This window comes from Emydura macquarii, unplaced genomic scaffold, assembly GCF_026122565.2.
Source record: "Emydura macquarii macquarii isolate MOO-44397 ecotype Brisbane River unplaced genomic scaffold, CSIRO-AGI_Emac_v2 contig_2422, whole genome shotgun sequence".
NCBI classification, from domain to species: Eukaryota; Metazoa; Chordata; order Testudines; family Chelidae; genus Emydura; species Emydura macquarii.
The window spans coordinates 19,342,305-19,357,372 of record NW_027132559.1 but is presented as its reverse complement, the minus strand read 5'-3'; the positions used below and the strand labels follow the sequence as shown (position 1 = coordinate 19,357,372).

The window sequence follows — 15,068 nt, the reverse complement described above, 5'->3', positions numbered from 1 at the left end:
TGATCTAAAGTCATATTTTGCCAGTATGGCTTGGTAACTGGTGATACGTAATTGTATCCGCTGACAAGTAAACTTTCACCCAATTAGGTCGAGCTTTTTTGGCAGCTTGATCCAGAAGGGTGGTCCTGGGATGCTGTTGCTTGCACGTTGAATCATGGCTTGCATCACTAGTGAGTTTGGTGCATGAACAGGAAATCTGTGTTTTTGGCAGAGACAAAATAGCGTCTCTCTGCACACTTTGGTGTTGGGGTGCAGGATGCTGGAGCATGCCCGATTGATTAAGCCAGTTGGAAAATTGCATTATGTATGGGTAAAACAATGCATGATGGGTCAGCAGTTGGCTGTCCAGGAAATCATACTGCGGATCCTTGACATCCTTTGCAGGTAGGTGAAGGGCTGTGCCCATCCGCCACAGGAGATTCTGGTATTGTCCACGATCACCCAGTGGGGATAGGGACAGGAGAGTGAGGGCTTCGTCTGGGGATAATGACACACCAGTTGGAATTGGTGGGTTCTATAGCTCTGGAGGTGCCAGAAGCATCATGGTGCCATGCGGTTCATCTCATACCAAGGGCGGGGTGGTATACTCTGGGGAAGGTCTATATTAGGATGGTAGTGGTGCTCCACGCCCAAAGTAGGGAGTCCCATCTGTACCAATAGGGTCCCTGGTTAACCTGCACTGGAGGACCATGCGGGTACTCGAACCACTGCTCCAGTGGTGGTACATACGTTGGCACATGTCGTTGCTGTGGTCGCGGACTATACGAGCGTGCCAGAAAGAAAGTTGGGTCCAGTTCTGAGGACCAGTCTGAAGCGGAGTATTGCTCGGGAAAGGGTGGCGCCGATGGTGCCGGTAGGTTTTGTGGTGGTTCTGACGGTCGCACCGTAGAACACCATTGCAGCTGGATTGCAGCAGATGGAGGCTGTGTGATGTCCGCTGCTTCATATTGGTGTGAGGGCCTTCAAGCAGCAAGAGCAATTCTGGTGTGGACGTTAGGGGTGATAAGCGGCCCAGTGTGCATGGTACTGGGAAGGTGTATAGCCAGCTGGTTCTGGCAGAGGGGATGGCGCCAGAGGTGGTACGCTTGCAACAGCACAAGTTTCAGGTTTATCCAGATGCTTGGTCTTTCACTCTGCCTCTTCGGAGCAGGTGCCACAGTGTCAGCATACAACTTCTCACCTGGCTGGTCTCTGCTCAAGGAGGCAATGCAGCACTTAGAGGCGATCCCTCTTGGGGATCTGCCCTTTTGATCATGGCTGTGCTTCTTATGAGCACAATGGGTCTTGGTCAGTGCCGCTGGCACCACCAATGCAGCCATGGTGGAGGATGCGCCTACCCTCTGTGCAGTTGGGCATCTCAGTGGATCTGTCTCCTCCAGGTGCGTACACATTGCCTCCTCCATAAGCGGTTTCCTTAGCCTGAGTTCTCTCATCTCGTGCAGATGAAGTGACAGATGGAGCACCACACGATAACGTGGTTCTCACCAAGGCAGTAGAGACAGACACGCAGGCGCAGTCACATCTGGAATCCATAGAGGGACCAGCACTTGAAGAAGAAAATTACTGTGGCTCTTTTGGATAATGTTGATTGCTAATTTGGCTCCTGACTCACCGAGGTTTAAGTATCACTGTTTTAACAATGCTAAAGGAATACAACTAGCAGCATTTTGCAACTTAAAAAAATGTTTTATCTGAAAAGATTCAGTACCATTCCCAGACATGTTTTCTTTCCAACTCATGCAGGTGACAGACTTGCAGAGACTCCAAGTTCAACTTAATTTCCAATAATAACACTACAATGAAAAGAGTTGACACTCTACAGGATGATGAGTCAATGCTGGCTAAATAGTTTGAAGTGCAAGAAAGAAAACTCCCTGGTAAAGGTTATAGCTGAGGTACATGAGAAGTTGGCAACTGACCTCATGAAAGGAAACAAAGGACTTTAGAAATCACCTTTCTACAACTGAAAATAGGGAGGAGCAGGGGCGGGGGAAATCTTAAATATTTGAAGCTTGTAGTTTTCTCTAAACGCTTTGAGCCACGAAGTTTTCTCAAGTGTTGGCATCACAGTTGGTTTTGCTTTTTTCGTCTATTTTGTTTTACATATGAAGAAACCGCAGGAATCAACTGACCATATGACTCCAGGTTCGTGGGCAATGAGTTTTGTTTTAATGCTGTCAAGTAACATAAAGGTTGTAAGGCCAACATTCTCTTATACGCTAGCAGCCATTTAAATAGGAAAGTATTTATGAAAGTTAGAGAATCACGGGTTATGTCCTCTTTTATCTTGAAAGATTAAGAATTTGTTATAGAAGCAGAATCTTCCTATTCTACTGTATAACAAACAACTGTAATACAAGTAAGGAATAGGAATTATAGCCCAGAAGCAAACCAGTGCAGTGCTGTCTTCCTCAGACTGCAGCTACACAATAAGTGGGGTAACCTGCTCCCAAAAATGATGCTAATCAATCCAAATGGTGATTAATAAATGTTTGATAAGAGTATCACTATAAACCATTAAACACTGACTTCTGATCATTTTAGAGTAGCTACTTTGGGGATTTGGGGCAAAACTTGAAGAAAGTTCCTGTATTTTTTAATCTAACCCCTAAAAAACTAATAGAGATTCCTGCTTGTTAGATCTTTTCCTTGGTTATGTAATTACAGAATCACAATGGCAACACTAAACCTAGGCTTGGAAGAGCCATTGCATTCATCGCTTTTATATCAATAATCATCTCTCTAGATGTCCAAATGTGTTTATTACACGTTTACTCAAGGACCTCTATTTTTTTCCACTGCTTTAGCAACCTGCAAAAGGTGTTTATTGCTTCACATACACCTTCACCATGATCATCCTCCCCATAATTCAACTGAGCAATTAAAACCCCGAGGTAAGCCACAATGTTGACATAGAACTGGATGGTCTACTACAGAGACACTATCCCCCAACTATTGCCCACCTGGTATTTAAGTCCGGCTTGACATGGTGGGACATACACAATTCAAAATACTGAACAGCTGAATATCTGAAAAATAGAGTTTGGTCAGGCACAGCAGAGATGGGAACTCACTTCTGGTTACTGAGGGGAAGACATATTTCTGCTGGACACACGATGGGGGAGGAGAGACCTCTACATTCCCATGTTAATGAGGGCCCCAATGCAGCTCTGTTGTAGGTTTCTAGCTTGAGATATCACTTGGATCAGAAAAACTGACCTAGGAATAAGAGTCTCTTTCCAATTTTGTTTTATATTTAAGCAGTGTTAAAACTCACTTTAAGTCCATCAAGATCAATGAAAGCACAGTCAGCAGGACAAGGTTTGCATTCAACTGCTCGCTAATTTGGCTCCTCAATAGTTGAGAATATTTTTAACCTTGATTACACAGGCTTCAGCCGGATCTTATGCCACTAGGCCCAGTAGCCCAGAACCACCCACCGAGCACCAGCAAGCAAAGTTGGTTTGTGACTGAAGTGAACCAGGTGCAACCTGTGCTAGAAGAAACAGGATGGAAGGTCTTTCCATGACAAAACAGAATGGCTGACTAGGAGATAAAACTCCATATGTGCACCTGGCATTCTATTTAGCTGCACAATTCAGTGTTCTGTGGGATAGTTTTTAGTAGTACAGTAATGGATTAAGCTGTGAGCTATCGGCTCAAGCCTCATTTAGAAGACATTTATTTTGTTGTGTTTTAATACTCCGTTGCTACTGAATTTTCCTTCTCTTAAAAACCCCTTTACTGCCATTTGCCCCCCTTACTTTGCCTCTTTCTCCCTTCCTAACTTGCTTTATGAATTAGGATTCTATAACGCATAGGTCTTTTTATCATAATACTTACGTATTAATATTTTAACAAACACTAGCCACTGCCCCATGAGCCCAGCATCCTGATATTCTGACATTACCAGCTTCAGGATTCACAGGTGCTGCTCAGCAAGATTAACTTCAACACTGCTTAAATATAAAACAAAACTGGAAAGGGAGACTAACTCACAATTCAGTTTTTCTGAGTCAAGTGATATCTCAAGCTGGAAGCCTCTAACAAACCCCCACATGGGTCCCCAGTACCACCAGGCATGCATGTGTATTGAAATTCAGTAACACCCACAGCGAGGGCCAATTTTAAGTTTCTTCAGAAATAAAGAAAATGCCAAATCTTTTCTACACTATGTGCAGAAGAGCTTGATCTATCTGTAGTCTTCCAACATGGGCCAGAAATCCAACAGTACAAGCACCATACACCCTCCAGATACCCGCACTTATCCCCTCTTCATAACACATACACATTACCCACTGCAGAACCTCAGAATCCCAATACATCTGATCAGCTTTACGTCCGCCTTCTCCACAGAGAGAGGCAAGTGGGTCTAGGCCCTACTTGGCAACATCTTTGCACCCTCAGAAAGCATGCAACTACCAGTTCATGCCTCCTTCCTCATCTTCTGCCCCCACCCTCTTTTTCTTCAAAATCAGCCAGCAAGTCACATGATCAAGCCAAGACTGAGACTCTCTACACCTCAGGGCATCTCTTGATTTCTCTCTGTCAGTCAGTCTGGCTTCTTCATACTGCACAGGCTTCATTTTGCAAACACAAAGTTAATTACTGCCACTGATTGCTCATCTGCTCCATGGAAGCTGGTGAGGACACTGGTGAGGAGTGAACTCCACTGCAGCTGCTGGCTTCCTACTGGGCTATGAGAGCTCATTTCCAATACTGCCCCTAGAGAATTTAGAAACCATTCTCTTACCCTTAATTTCATTTAATTACAAGTACATAGAAATGTATTTTGAAAGGCAGTTTCTCTAAGCATCTTACATTTTAAGGACATTTATAAATACTTTTGCATGAGTCATTTTATAAGAGCAACACCACACTTCACCTAATAGTTACTTTTCAGGTGGCTCCCCCAAGGGAACCTGACACACTTTAGAAAGCCAGATTCCTAGTGCGCTGCGTTAAAAATGCAAGCTCTAAGCGCTTTGGTTATAAAAACTACTATAGCCCTTAGAAGGCTGATAGTGCTGCCATACAAGTGTTCCACCAGAGCTTGGCTTTCTCATATACGCTGAAGTGTCTAGGCAGACTGATATTAGTGGTCACAAACGTCTAGCGTGTTCTTAATGTGCAAGTGACTGATGGCTGAGAAGGGATGGCAAGGCATGTTTTACTTTGCTTAGTGCTGCAAAACCCTAAAGCCAAAGCTGCAGTCCCCACAATGGGAAGGAAGACAGCTGTTGGGGGAGAATGTGAGAGGTTTGGGAAGAGGTCCTTTAAACTGAGTGTTAAGGGCCTGGAATCGGGATTTTGACATTTATTATTTGAAAAAACAGTTTAATGACTCTCCTCCCACCACCAAGAAGTTTGGAGTGGATATCACATGTAGAAAACTCTTTTATATAGGGATTCAATTTGCAATGGGACAATTTGTTTATACATTTGTTTATTTCTATATCCTCCTCCTCTTGGAGGATATGCAGCTCATCTAGTATTTTTTGTGCTGTCCTTACCAACATATAGCTCAGGAAAGCACAACCATCCCACCAAATAAACTTGAAAGTATACATAAATACAAAATAAAGGTCAAAGGAGGAAGTGACACTCCAGGAAAGAGATATCTGAGAAGTTTCCAGATATGAACACCTTTTTCCTACAACTGCTTATCCCCTATCCAGAATACTTGAGTCCAAGTACTCAATAAGAGGAGGGAGAAGAGGCAGAAATGTGGCAGTCATGAGATCTCCTGGTCAGAGGATGGTGCTGTTCCAAGAGATACAAGTGATGTACTGTTTGGCCTTTAACAATATTCTATGGTAACTGTCTGCAACCATTACATTTTATTAAACATTCTAGTTCAGAACTCCCATAACTTTTGCTTCATGGAGTCTGAAGAGAAAAAAGAACTTTACCCTCATACACAAAGAGGAGGTACATGATCATCAGTTAAAGCAGTGTTTCTTAACCTTTTTAATACCAGGGACCAGTTTCCTATACTGTGTCAGTGAGTTCTCAGGACCCGTCTGTGTTGAGAGACACTGAGTTAGAGTAATCTTTAGCAGGAAAGCAGCTAGAAGAAAACTTGAACATTCTTTTAATCCAAAGAAAATGAGACACATGCACAACCTGCAGGACTTAGCCAAAAAATGCCCCATTCAGAGAAAGGGCATCCACTTTGCAGTCAGAAGGAATGGAGTGAGGTTCAGGTAACACAACTGAGCAACTCAGGTACATGTCTAATCTAGCCAAGTGTTCTTTAACGCATTAAAATGTAATTAAAAATAAACATTGGGACAAAGACTGTGCCTTCTTTTGTTAGCTCAGAGTCTAATACACTGTCTGCTGATCTGGTATGTTCATGTGTAAGATCCCTTTTACAGATGCTAGGTACTTCTCCACCCACTCTATCAGCACTATGGTTTTAGGATGCAACATGGAACACATTTTCCCTCCCTGTTTATGTGTATGCACCACAGTGGCCCAATCTGATAAACAATAAATACAAATTGAATTCTTTTGGAACTATGACACGGCAAATCAGAGCCCAACTGCCAAGGCAAGTTGCAGTACTGTTTAATAGTTTATTCAATAATTTCACAAATCACCCATCAATTGGATAAATTATTTGTAAAACACATTTTTCCAATACTCAGCCAGCTGCATAGATAGCCAATGACTCACGGCTTGGTGAGATAGCAAGATTAGTTAGGAAAATATCGAGTTTTATACATAATGTTGCCTATTGTTTGATCAGTTGTACTGCCTACTCGCTTCTAGGCAGTCTACTTGGAATAACTTCTCTTGTAGGCACTAGGTGCCCTGCATGAGTGTCTTCAATGAAAAAAATGGTTTTCCAAAGGGGGAGCAAAGGTGTGCATTCCAATACCTATTTTCCTCCATGTTACCAAAGAGACTGGCAGTTGTATATGGAGGCATCTCTGGCTTCCTGCTCATGGTGGTAGGAGTCCAAATGCATTACCTCAGAAGTAATCCCCTAAATCTTCTCACACTTGAAGCATTATCTAGAGTGGGCCTAGTTCTTATGGGGGCTCTTCTTCTTAAAACTCCTTAATTCTGTTTTCCAGTGACTGGGCTGGGAAGGGTCAAGGAGTTCTCTCTTCTCTCTGATCTAGACTGAAGCAAAGGGAAGGGTAAAGAGAAATGGATCCCTTATTCTGTCCCTCTCTCTGCTTCCTTTTTTTTTGGGGGTCCTATTCATAGCTCTCACAAGTAGCCGTGTGAAATGCACCTAACTTAACAGTTGGGAAACAGCAGTCAAGCTGTGCAAGGACTTGAAATTTCTCTGCTGCTTTCTCATAAAGCTGTGAGAACAGAGGCACTGAAGTTTACATTCAGCTCATATTTTTAAAAAAAGTTAACTTGTTTATAACATCCAAGTTTAAAATTTCTGTAGAAATGTTATGGCTTAGACTCATAGGAGAGCCTCTTGTTTGCCACTTGTGAGCAGAACAGACAGTTCAAAAACAGAGAAAAGTAACTAAAAATCTTACATGTTGTCTCCCAGAGCATCTGATACCACCACAGCTCTGCAGCAGCCACTCAGCAAGTGATTTTCTGTAAGTGTTCAGGGACAACTCTTACCCTTCACTATTCATTTTAATGCCTCCAAATAAAGAGAAGAGGGTTGACAACGTGGCAGGGACTTTAATACTATGTATGAGGCTAACATATAATAAAAACAAGACTAAAAAACAAATTCAGTTAATTTCAAACATTACAATGCAACTAAAGACATTTATTATCCTAGTCTTCCAAGAGTAATCCATCAACTGAGACAAAGTTCAGCCACAAGTCACTCGCCCTCCTTGATTCCAGAGTGGGCAGAAATTGGTATAATGCCTAGCACAACAGTGCCAAATCTGTTGTGATCTGAAGATGCTACCACAATATAAATGTTGCTTAATGATAATACACACATATTCAGGTTACATATTTGCATGTTTTTGTTGAGATGTCTGATCTGATCTATGACCAGCATGGCACAGTGATGAGGCAAAACTAGGATCTTGCCTGCAAGGACCTGAATTTGGGCAGATTGTGACCTCAAACATCATAAAGCCATTGCATTCAGACAAAAGGCAATGGAACTTCATTTAAGCCATTTTCAAGCATGTGCCTAACTGCACAAATTCATATAGGTTTCTTCCAAGTCTTCCTAGCTCAAAATAGATTACCAAACTCCTTGTGAAACAGTGACCCACATTAAAAATAATAGATTGTAAGTTCTTTGGGACAAAGATCAGCTTTTTGGTGTGTGGACAGGACTGGGAGAGAGTGCCTCGTATAGTGGGCCCTGATCTAGGTGCTACCACAATACAAATAACCAACAAACAACTACAAAGGACCAGTGTATAACATGTTCACGGACCATTCAGTACAGTGACACATTGGCCCAGTTTCCCTTATGTAAAATGCAGCCCTATTTTTAAAATCCCTCAGAATTCTTTCCTTTCAAGGAAGCTAAAAAAGGACTTTAGTGCAGAAGGCAACTATGTAGGGCAACCGCCTTAAAACAAGTATTAGAAATAGACCAATTCACACAAGAATATTAGTTTCTTACCTTGTAACTTGGTTTCTCCAAGTCCCTTTATGCCAGTGCAAGCAGTCTATTGAGTTCTCTCACCAGTATATGGAGACAGGAAAAAGCAAAGATGTTGTATATTGACACCTTCTCTATTAGAGGGCTGACTGATTAAACCTTCTCAGTCAGTTAGTGACTCCACCAGCAATATAGTTTAGTATTTAAAAAAAATTATAAAAAAAAAATAATAAAACAGCCCCAACTCTGCCAATGCAACAAAAGCACCATAAGATAAATGGATCATCACAGAATGGCTATGAGAAAACAAGTTAAGAGGTAAAATTGTTCCATCATCCTTTATTCCAGCCCAGAGAGTGGGCACTTGAATAGCAATACCCATCTTCAGTAGAAACTGTGAGTACTTTGGGACATGGGGCAATAGACAGTACAGCACACAGGACTACCTACAGAGAAAGGTCACGCAAAATACCTCTTCTTATGAGGAGACAGGTAGGGACCCCGCTCAAGAGCTTAAAAGTTTTCCTAATCTCCCCCCGAAGCAAGTGGCCACAAGAAAGGTTGTTTTAAGGATGACAAATCCAAGACCCTTCCAACAGAGTTCAAAGGGAGCTCTTGCAAGGGCTTTTACCTCCAGGATGAGGTCCCATGGGTTAAGATAAGCTAAAGCAAAGTCTTAGCCCTATCTGTTACTCTTAAAAAAAATTACCTTCTCTGGAATGGGACCCTAAAGAGTGCCCTTCAGGACATCAGGATATTGTTGTAAGATATAAACAGATTGCAGTGACAGGGAGATTAATCATTAGAAACAATAACGGCTCAATACATGGCCACTGAGAACCATCCTGCAACATACCTGCTTAGCACAAAGGTGGGGAGAGCTCAGTCACATAATAAAAGCTTCTAGCAAGTTCTAAAAAGGCGCATGTTCACTATTAATGAAATAGGAAGGTAGAAGAGAAATGTCCTGGAATTGCCTCTACAGTAACTTTCTCCTAAATGCTTCTGCTTCCATACATGGCTAGCTAGACTTAAGTGTCTCAAGCGTATGGATGATAAGATGTTAAATAGGAGGGGTTTAAATTCATTAGACGATTAGGGCTTGTCTTCATGAACTGCGCTACAGTTAGTGAAGACACTCCTATGCCAAACGGGAGAGCTTTTCCCATCGGTGTAGTTAATCCACCCTCCTCGAGAGGCAGTCACTATGTCGGCAGGAGAAGCTCTCCATTCGACACAGTGCTATCTATACGGAGGGTTAGGTTGATATAACGACATCGCCATGGGGTGTGGACTTTTCACACCCCCGAGTGATGCAGCTATAGTGATATAGGTCTGTATTGTAGACCTGGCCTTAGGAACCTTTTGGGAAGGCACAACCCATACAGAAAGCAGCTCATCTTAACTGAAATGCAACCAGAATGTCACCATAAAACATTTATAACATGGGGGGGGGGGAGGAGATATCAACTGTACTAGGAGTTGAGGAAAAGCAGGACAGACATCTACCAGTGATGTCAGACATATAAAGGTAATGATATACCCTTTAGTGAAAGGCAGACTGAGACCAACAGACTAAGGTATATAGCGGCATTTCAAGGAATTGGGTACAGCCAGTATGACTAAGCTCAGAGATCTAGAAAAAGATTGCTACTGAAGAAAGATATAGCACTAAATACTACCTTCTACCATCAAGCCTTTACCAACCAAAAAACAAACGATTAAAAGACCCCAGAACGTCCACACACAACCAAAGCCAAAAACCCTGCCCGCCCTCCCTCCCTCCCAGGCAGAATTTTTACCCCAAATAAGTAGCATTGCCAGAGAATCCACGAAGTCCACTAGAGAGTTCACTATTGCTATTGACTTTACATGAAAGGCATTCAGACACCATGATGATGGGGGTAGTATAAAATACTAAGATACACAGATGGCTACTGTCCAACTGGGGAAAATACAGGAGTGACCTATGATGGATATTCTTATTCACATATTCCATGGCCAGAAAAGACCATTGTGATCAACTAGTCTGACCTCCTGCATAACACAGGCCATAGAACTTCCCCAAAGTAATTCCAAGAGCGTCTCTTTCAGAAAAACATACAATCCTGATTTTAAAGTTGCCAGTAATGGAAAAATCTACCTCGACCCCTGATAAGTTGTTCCAACGATTAATTATTCTCATGGTTAAAAATTCACAGCTTATTTCCAGTCTGAATTTGTCCAGCTTCAACTTCCAGCCAATGACCTTTGTTAAACCTTTCTCTGCTAGACTGAAGAGCCCATTATTAAATATCTGTTCCCCAGGTAGGTACTTACGGCTTCTAATCAAGTCACCTCTCAGCCTTTTCTTTGTTAAAATAAATAGATTCAGAGAGCTCAATGTATTACCATAAGGCATGTCTTCCATCCTTAAATCATTCTCCTGGTTCTTCTCAGAACCTTCTCCAATTTTTCAATACCCTTCTTAAGCTGTGGACACCAGAGCCAGACACAGTATTCCAGCAGCAGTCACATCAGTGCCAAATACAGAGGTAACAGAACCTCTCTATCCCTACTCAAGATTTTCGTTTATCCATCCATGGATCACATCAACCCTTCTAGCGACAGCATCACACTGTGAGCTCAGGTTCAGCTGATATCCATTATAACTGCCAAATCATCTTAGGATAGAATCCCCTATCTTGTTCCTAGACATATACATTTACCTGTATTAAAATGTATACTATTTCTTGCACCCGGTCTACCAAGAGAGCCAGATCACTCTGAATCAGTGGATTCATTATTTACCACTCCCCCAATTTTTGAGCCATCTGCAAACTTAAAATGTTAGATAACACAGGGCCGAGAACCAATCCCTGCAAGACACCTGTAGAAACATAATTTGCTCAATGACGACTCCCCATTTGAAATGAAATTGAGACCCATCAGTTAGAGAGCTTTTAATCCACTTAACATGTGCCAAGTTAATTCTATATCATTCTGGTTTTTTAATCAAAATGTTGTACAGTACCAAGACAACGCAGTACCAAGACAAAAGCCTTCACTTTATCAACTAAACTTGCAATCTCAGAAAAAATCAAGTTAGTCTGACAGGAACTATTTCCCATAATTCCATGTTGATTCACATTAATTATATTATCCTCCTTTAATTCTTTATTAACAGAGTCCAGTATCAACTGCTCCATTATCCTGCCCCATACAGATGTCAGACCAACAGGCCTAGAATTATCCAGGACATCCCCTTTACATTTTTTAAATATTGCCACAACGTTAGCTTTCTTCCAGTCTTCTAGAACTCATGATTGTTCCAAGACTTACTGAAAATCAACTTTAACCATCTCAAGCCAGGTCTTTTAAAATTCTTGGATGCAAATTATCCAGACCTGCTGATTTTAAAACATCTTATTTTGCAACTTCCAGATTTGACAGTGAAAACCAGAAGGGAGGCACACATAAACCCTTAAATGGGGAGCCTGAACTGGAGAGAGCAATGTCTTCATTCGTCTAATCCAGAACAGGGCAAAACCTAGTAGATATATTGCAGATGAAGTAGTTGCAAACAGAAAGACAACTGAACAGGTTTGGCCAACCGGCTTCATCAGATGAATGACATTACAAGAGCTTAACTCTCTACCCCCTCGGATCTCCATCTGCCAGGATGATGATTTACCATCAGTAAGGCTAAGATAGAAGGACACTTGAAAAACACATTTACTACAGTTTTTCACTTTACATATGAGCAAAACAAAAAGATTTCTCCTCAAGATGACCCATCCTGTTCCTACCTACTGTAAAGTCACTATTTTATTTGTGGCATCATACTCAATTGCAATGGAAATGACTGGTGACAGAATGGATGATTTAATTGTATGAGCAAACCACAGTTTCTATTTGTAGAATTACCGTAATGTTAACACTGGTGGAAAGGAAAAAAAATATTTGAAAGACAAAGGCCCAGTATTAAGGTTTTGCTGTTTAAAGGTTTTTGCCAAGTATTTAAATCTGAACTTCCATAAGATTACCGAATTCATACCCCAGAAACTTCTGAAACGGACAATCCTTCAGTCTAGGAGACTGACTGAATCAGGAAGTCAGCATTCACCCAAGAATCTATTTAAACATTTTTTATGTTAACTCAGAGAGCAGAAATGAAAGCAGTTATCTGAATTGCTTAGAAGGCTCTATTGTTCACATTTTCAAAGGATTTTCCCCCTCCCCCAGAACAGAATGGGGTGTGTGAGAAGAAAGTGGAGGATGGGGGAAGGGGTGAAGTCTTGTGGAGAGAAGAGAAACAAACATATAGTTGTAGATACGGATGTCAATTTTAAAATGTGAATTCCTACCTCCCATTGCAAGTGAGGTGGGATATTTCTGATCTGAAGTTTCCGACTCCTGCAGATGAATTAAAGAAAATAGTTAAAAAACAGAAAGCATCATCAATAGCTAAAACTGTACATTTAAGCGAATTTTTAATAAAATAGGCAGAACCAGATCCACAGTACACAAAGACAAAACAACAAAGTACAAAAGGAAGGAAGTCAGAGCAAAACCATTTTAAGTTCAAATCCATCAAACTGTTGCAGTAATATTTATTTTACATTTGGCAACTGTAATATTTCATAAAAGCATTTAGCTTGAAAGCTATTTTCATTCAAATCTTTTCCAGACACATGAATATCTAGTTCTATATATACAAAAGCAAATACAAAACACTAATTTTCCCCCCTCACTATTTTTGAGAGAAAAAAGTTACACCATGAGGTTTCCTAGAGTAAATTTCAAATATTTACTGCATTTTACAGCCTCTGCAAAAAATAAAAAAACCTGAATAAATAGGTTTGGTTTGAGATTAAGCTTGTCATTAATTTAAGGAGCTTGCCTAACTGATCATTTTAACACCTGAATTCCTGACATTCTTTGCCTCCAAAGTCGAAATCATTAAATTAGTTCATTATACTTTCACTTCAAATTTATATTAGTTTTCAGTCACTTATCTAGTCAACAAAATATTTATTTTGAAGTACGATAGCAAAGCCTATTCATGTTCTGACTTAGATTCACAACCAAATCCTTTGTCTCCTCCCTTCCCCCAAAGCAGGAGAACAAATAAATGCCAGAGATGCCACATAGCCCCTGGGATTCTCAAGAATGTGTAGATTAACAGGGCTCCAGCTGTACTCAGGTAGAGAAAGAGTGTGTTTCTGTCTGTCTGTCTCTGTGGCCAGTTAAGCTATTATTGTAAGAAGTCATGAAAATTCAGAACATAGTGCCATTAAAAAAAAAATATATCACTTAACGCCCTTTGTGGGGATATGGGATGCAACTAAGTGTTAGTTGGCTAAGAACTGCTGAAGAAACATTTTTGCCTCAGAATATATAACTTGATTCAAACACATACAATTTGCATTCAATGTTTTAAAGTTCAAAGTTTGTTTATAAAGAAAGTAATTTGTATGGAAGTTTTGTGATGTTGCAAAAAGTAAAAAATTGTAAAACATACATATATACACATATACAGGCAAGTGGTGTCTTATGATGAAGAAAATAATTTCTGCTTCTAGGGATATTCTTGCCTAACAATGGCATGGAAGGCATTATTTTTCTCTATGCAAATTTCTTCTAGAATTGACTCCTTTCACACCTCCACCCTCCCCGCTCACCTCTCCAGCAAGCTTTTACATCTCAAAATACTCTGTTCCAAAAGAGTATTCTTAAACCAAACTCCAGTTCTATCCTTAACATTTTTGGTGCATGAATGCTCCCCTAAGAAGGCAGTTCCCAGGCCCAGTATTCTAGCTGTACTGTGTAAATAGCCCAATTCCATACCATCTATTTTTTGATGGGCAATTAAATTTACTTAAACAGCTAACTTTGAAGATGAACAGATAGATACCACCTGCAATGGAATTGTAGATGTAATTTTATATATACCAACTTTCTTATAGACAAAAAACATATTTGGTCACCTTATGGTGGAGTTCACAACCAACTAGACAGAATAAAAGTGGTCTCCAGCTAAAATAAATAAATAAAGCAGACCCCTGAATTTTGTATTTCCAAGAATTATAAAACAAGATCTGCTGGCAACGGTCTGGAGCTATTTCAGCCTAAGGAACAATGTGAAAAGTCTGAAATTTGGAGAAATCTTTGCAATCTCAAGCAACTTTCATGTTAAGGGCTTTTCATAATAAGGTTAAAATATCTACATTTGTGATTCACTGTCGGGCTGATGAGTAAGAATATTTTGATAATGCAGGACAGTGTAACTGAATGGATGAATGTATATTTTATAGTCAAGTCTGGAATCACAGTTTAATATTAAAATATTAGAACATTTCTAGGCAAAGTACTAGTGGTCTAAATGCAGTTCAACGTGCTTCAAAGTGAGTTATATTATAGTCTTGCCCATTTGTAAATTCCACTTAAAATTCACTACAGAGTTTTAAGTGTGTCACTACTTGTTATAGGCCTTGTCTACACTACAAAGTTTTGCTGATGGTAGTTT

The 15,068-nt window shown here is 40.6% G+C and overlaps 1 protein-coding gene across 2 annotated transcripts in view; it reads right to left on the bottom strand.

Moving 5' to 3' along the window:
- IGF2BP3 (insulin like growth factor 2 mRNA binding protein 3) overlaps nucleotides 1-15,068 on the bottom strand; it is a 161,885-nt gene that overhangs the window by 111,423 nt on the left and 35,394 nt on the right. For both annotated transcript variants that reach the window (XM_067562069.1, XM_067562068.1), the window contains one exon: nucleotides 12,907-12,955. In XM_067562069.1, coding sequence (XP_067418170.1) covers nucleotides 12,907-12,955 — 49 coding nt within the window. The remainder of the gene's footprint in view (nucleotides 1-12,906; nucleotides 12,956-15,068) is intronic.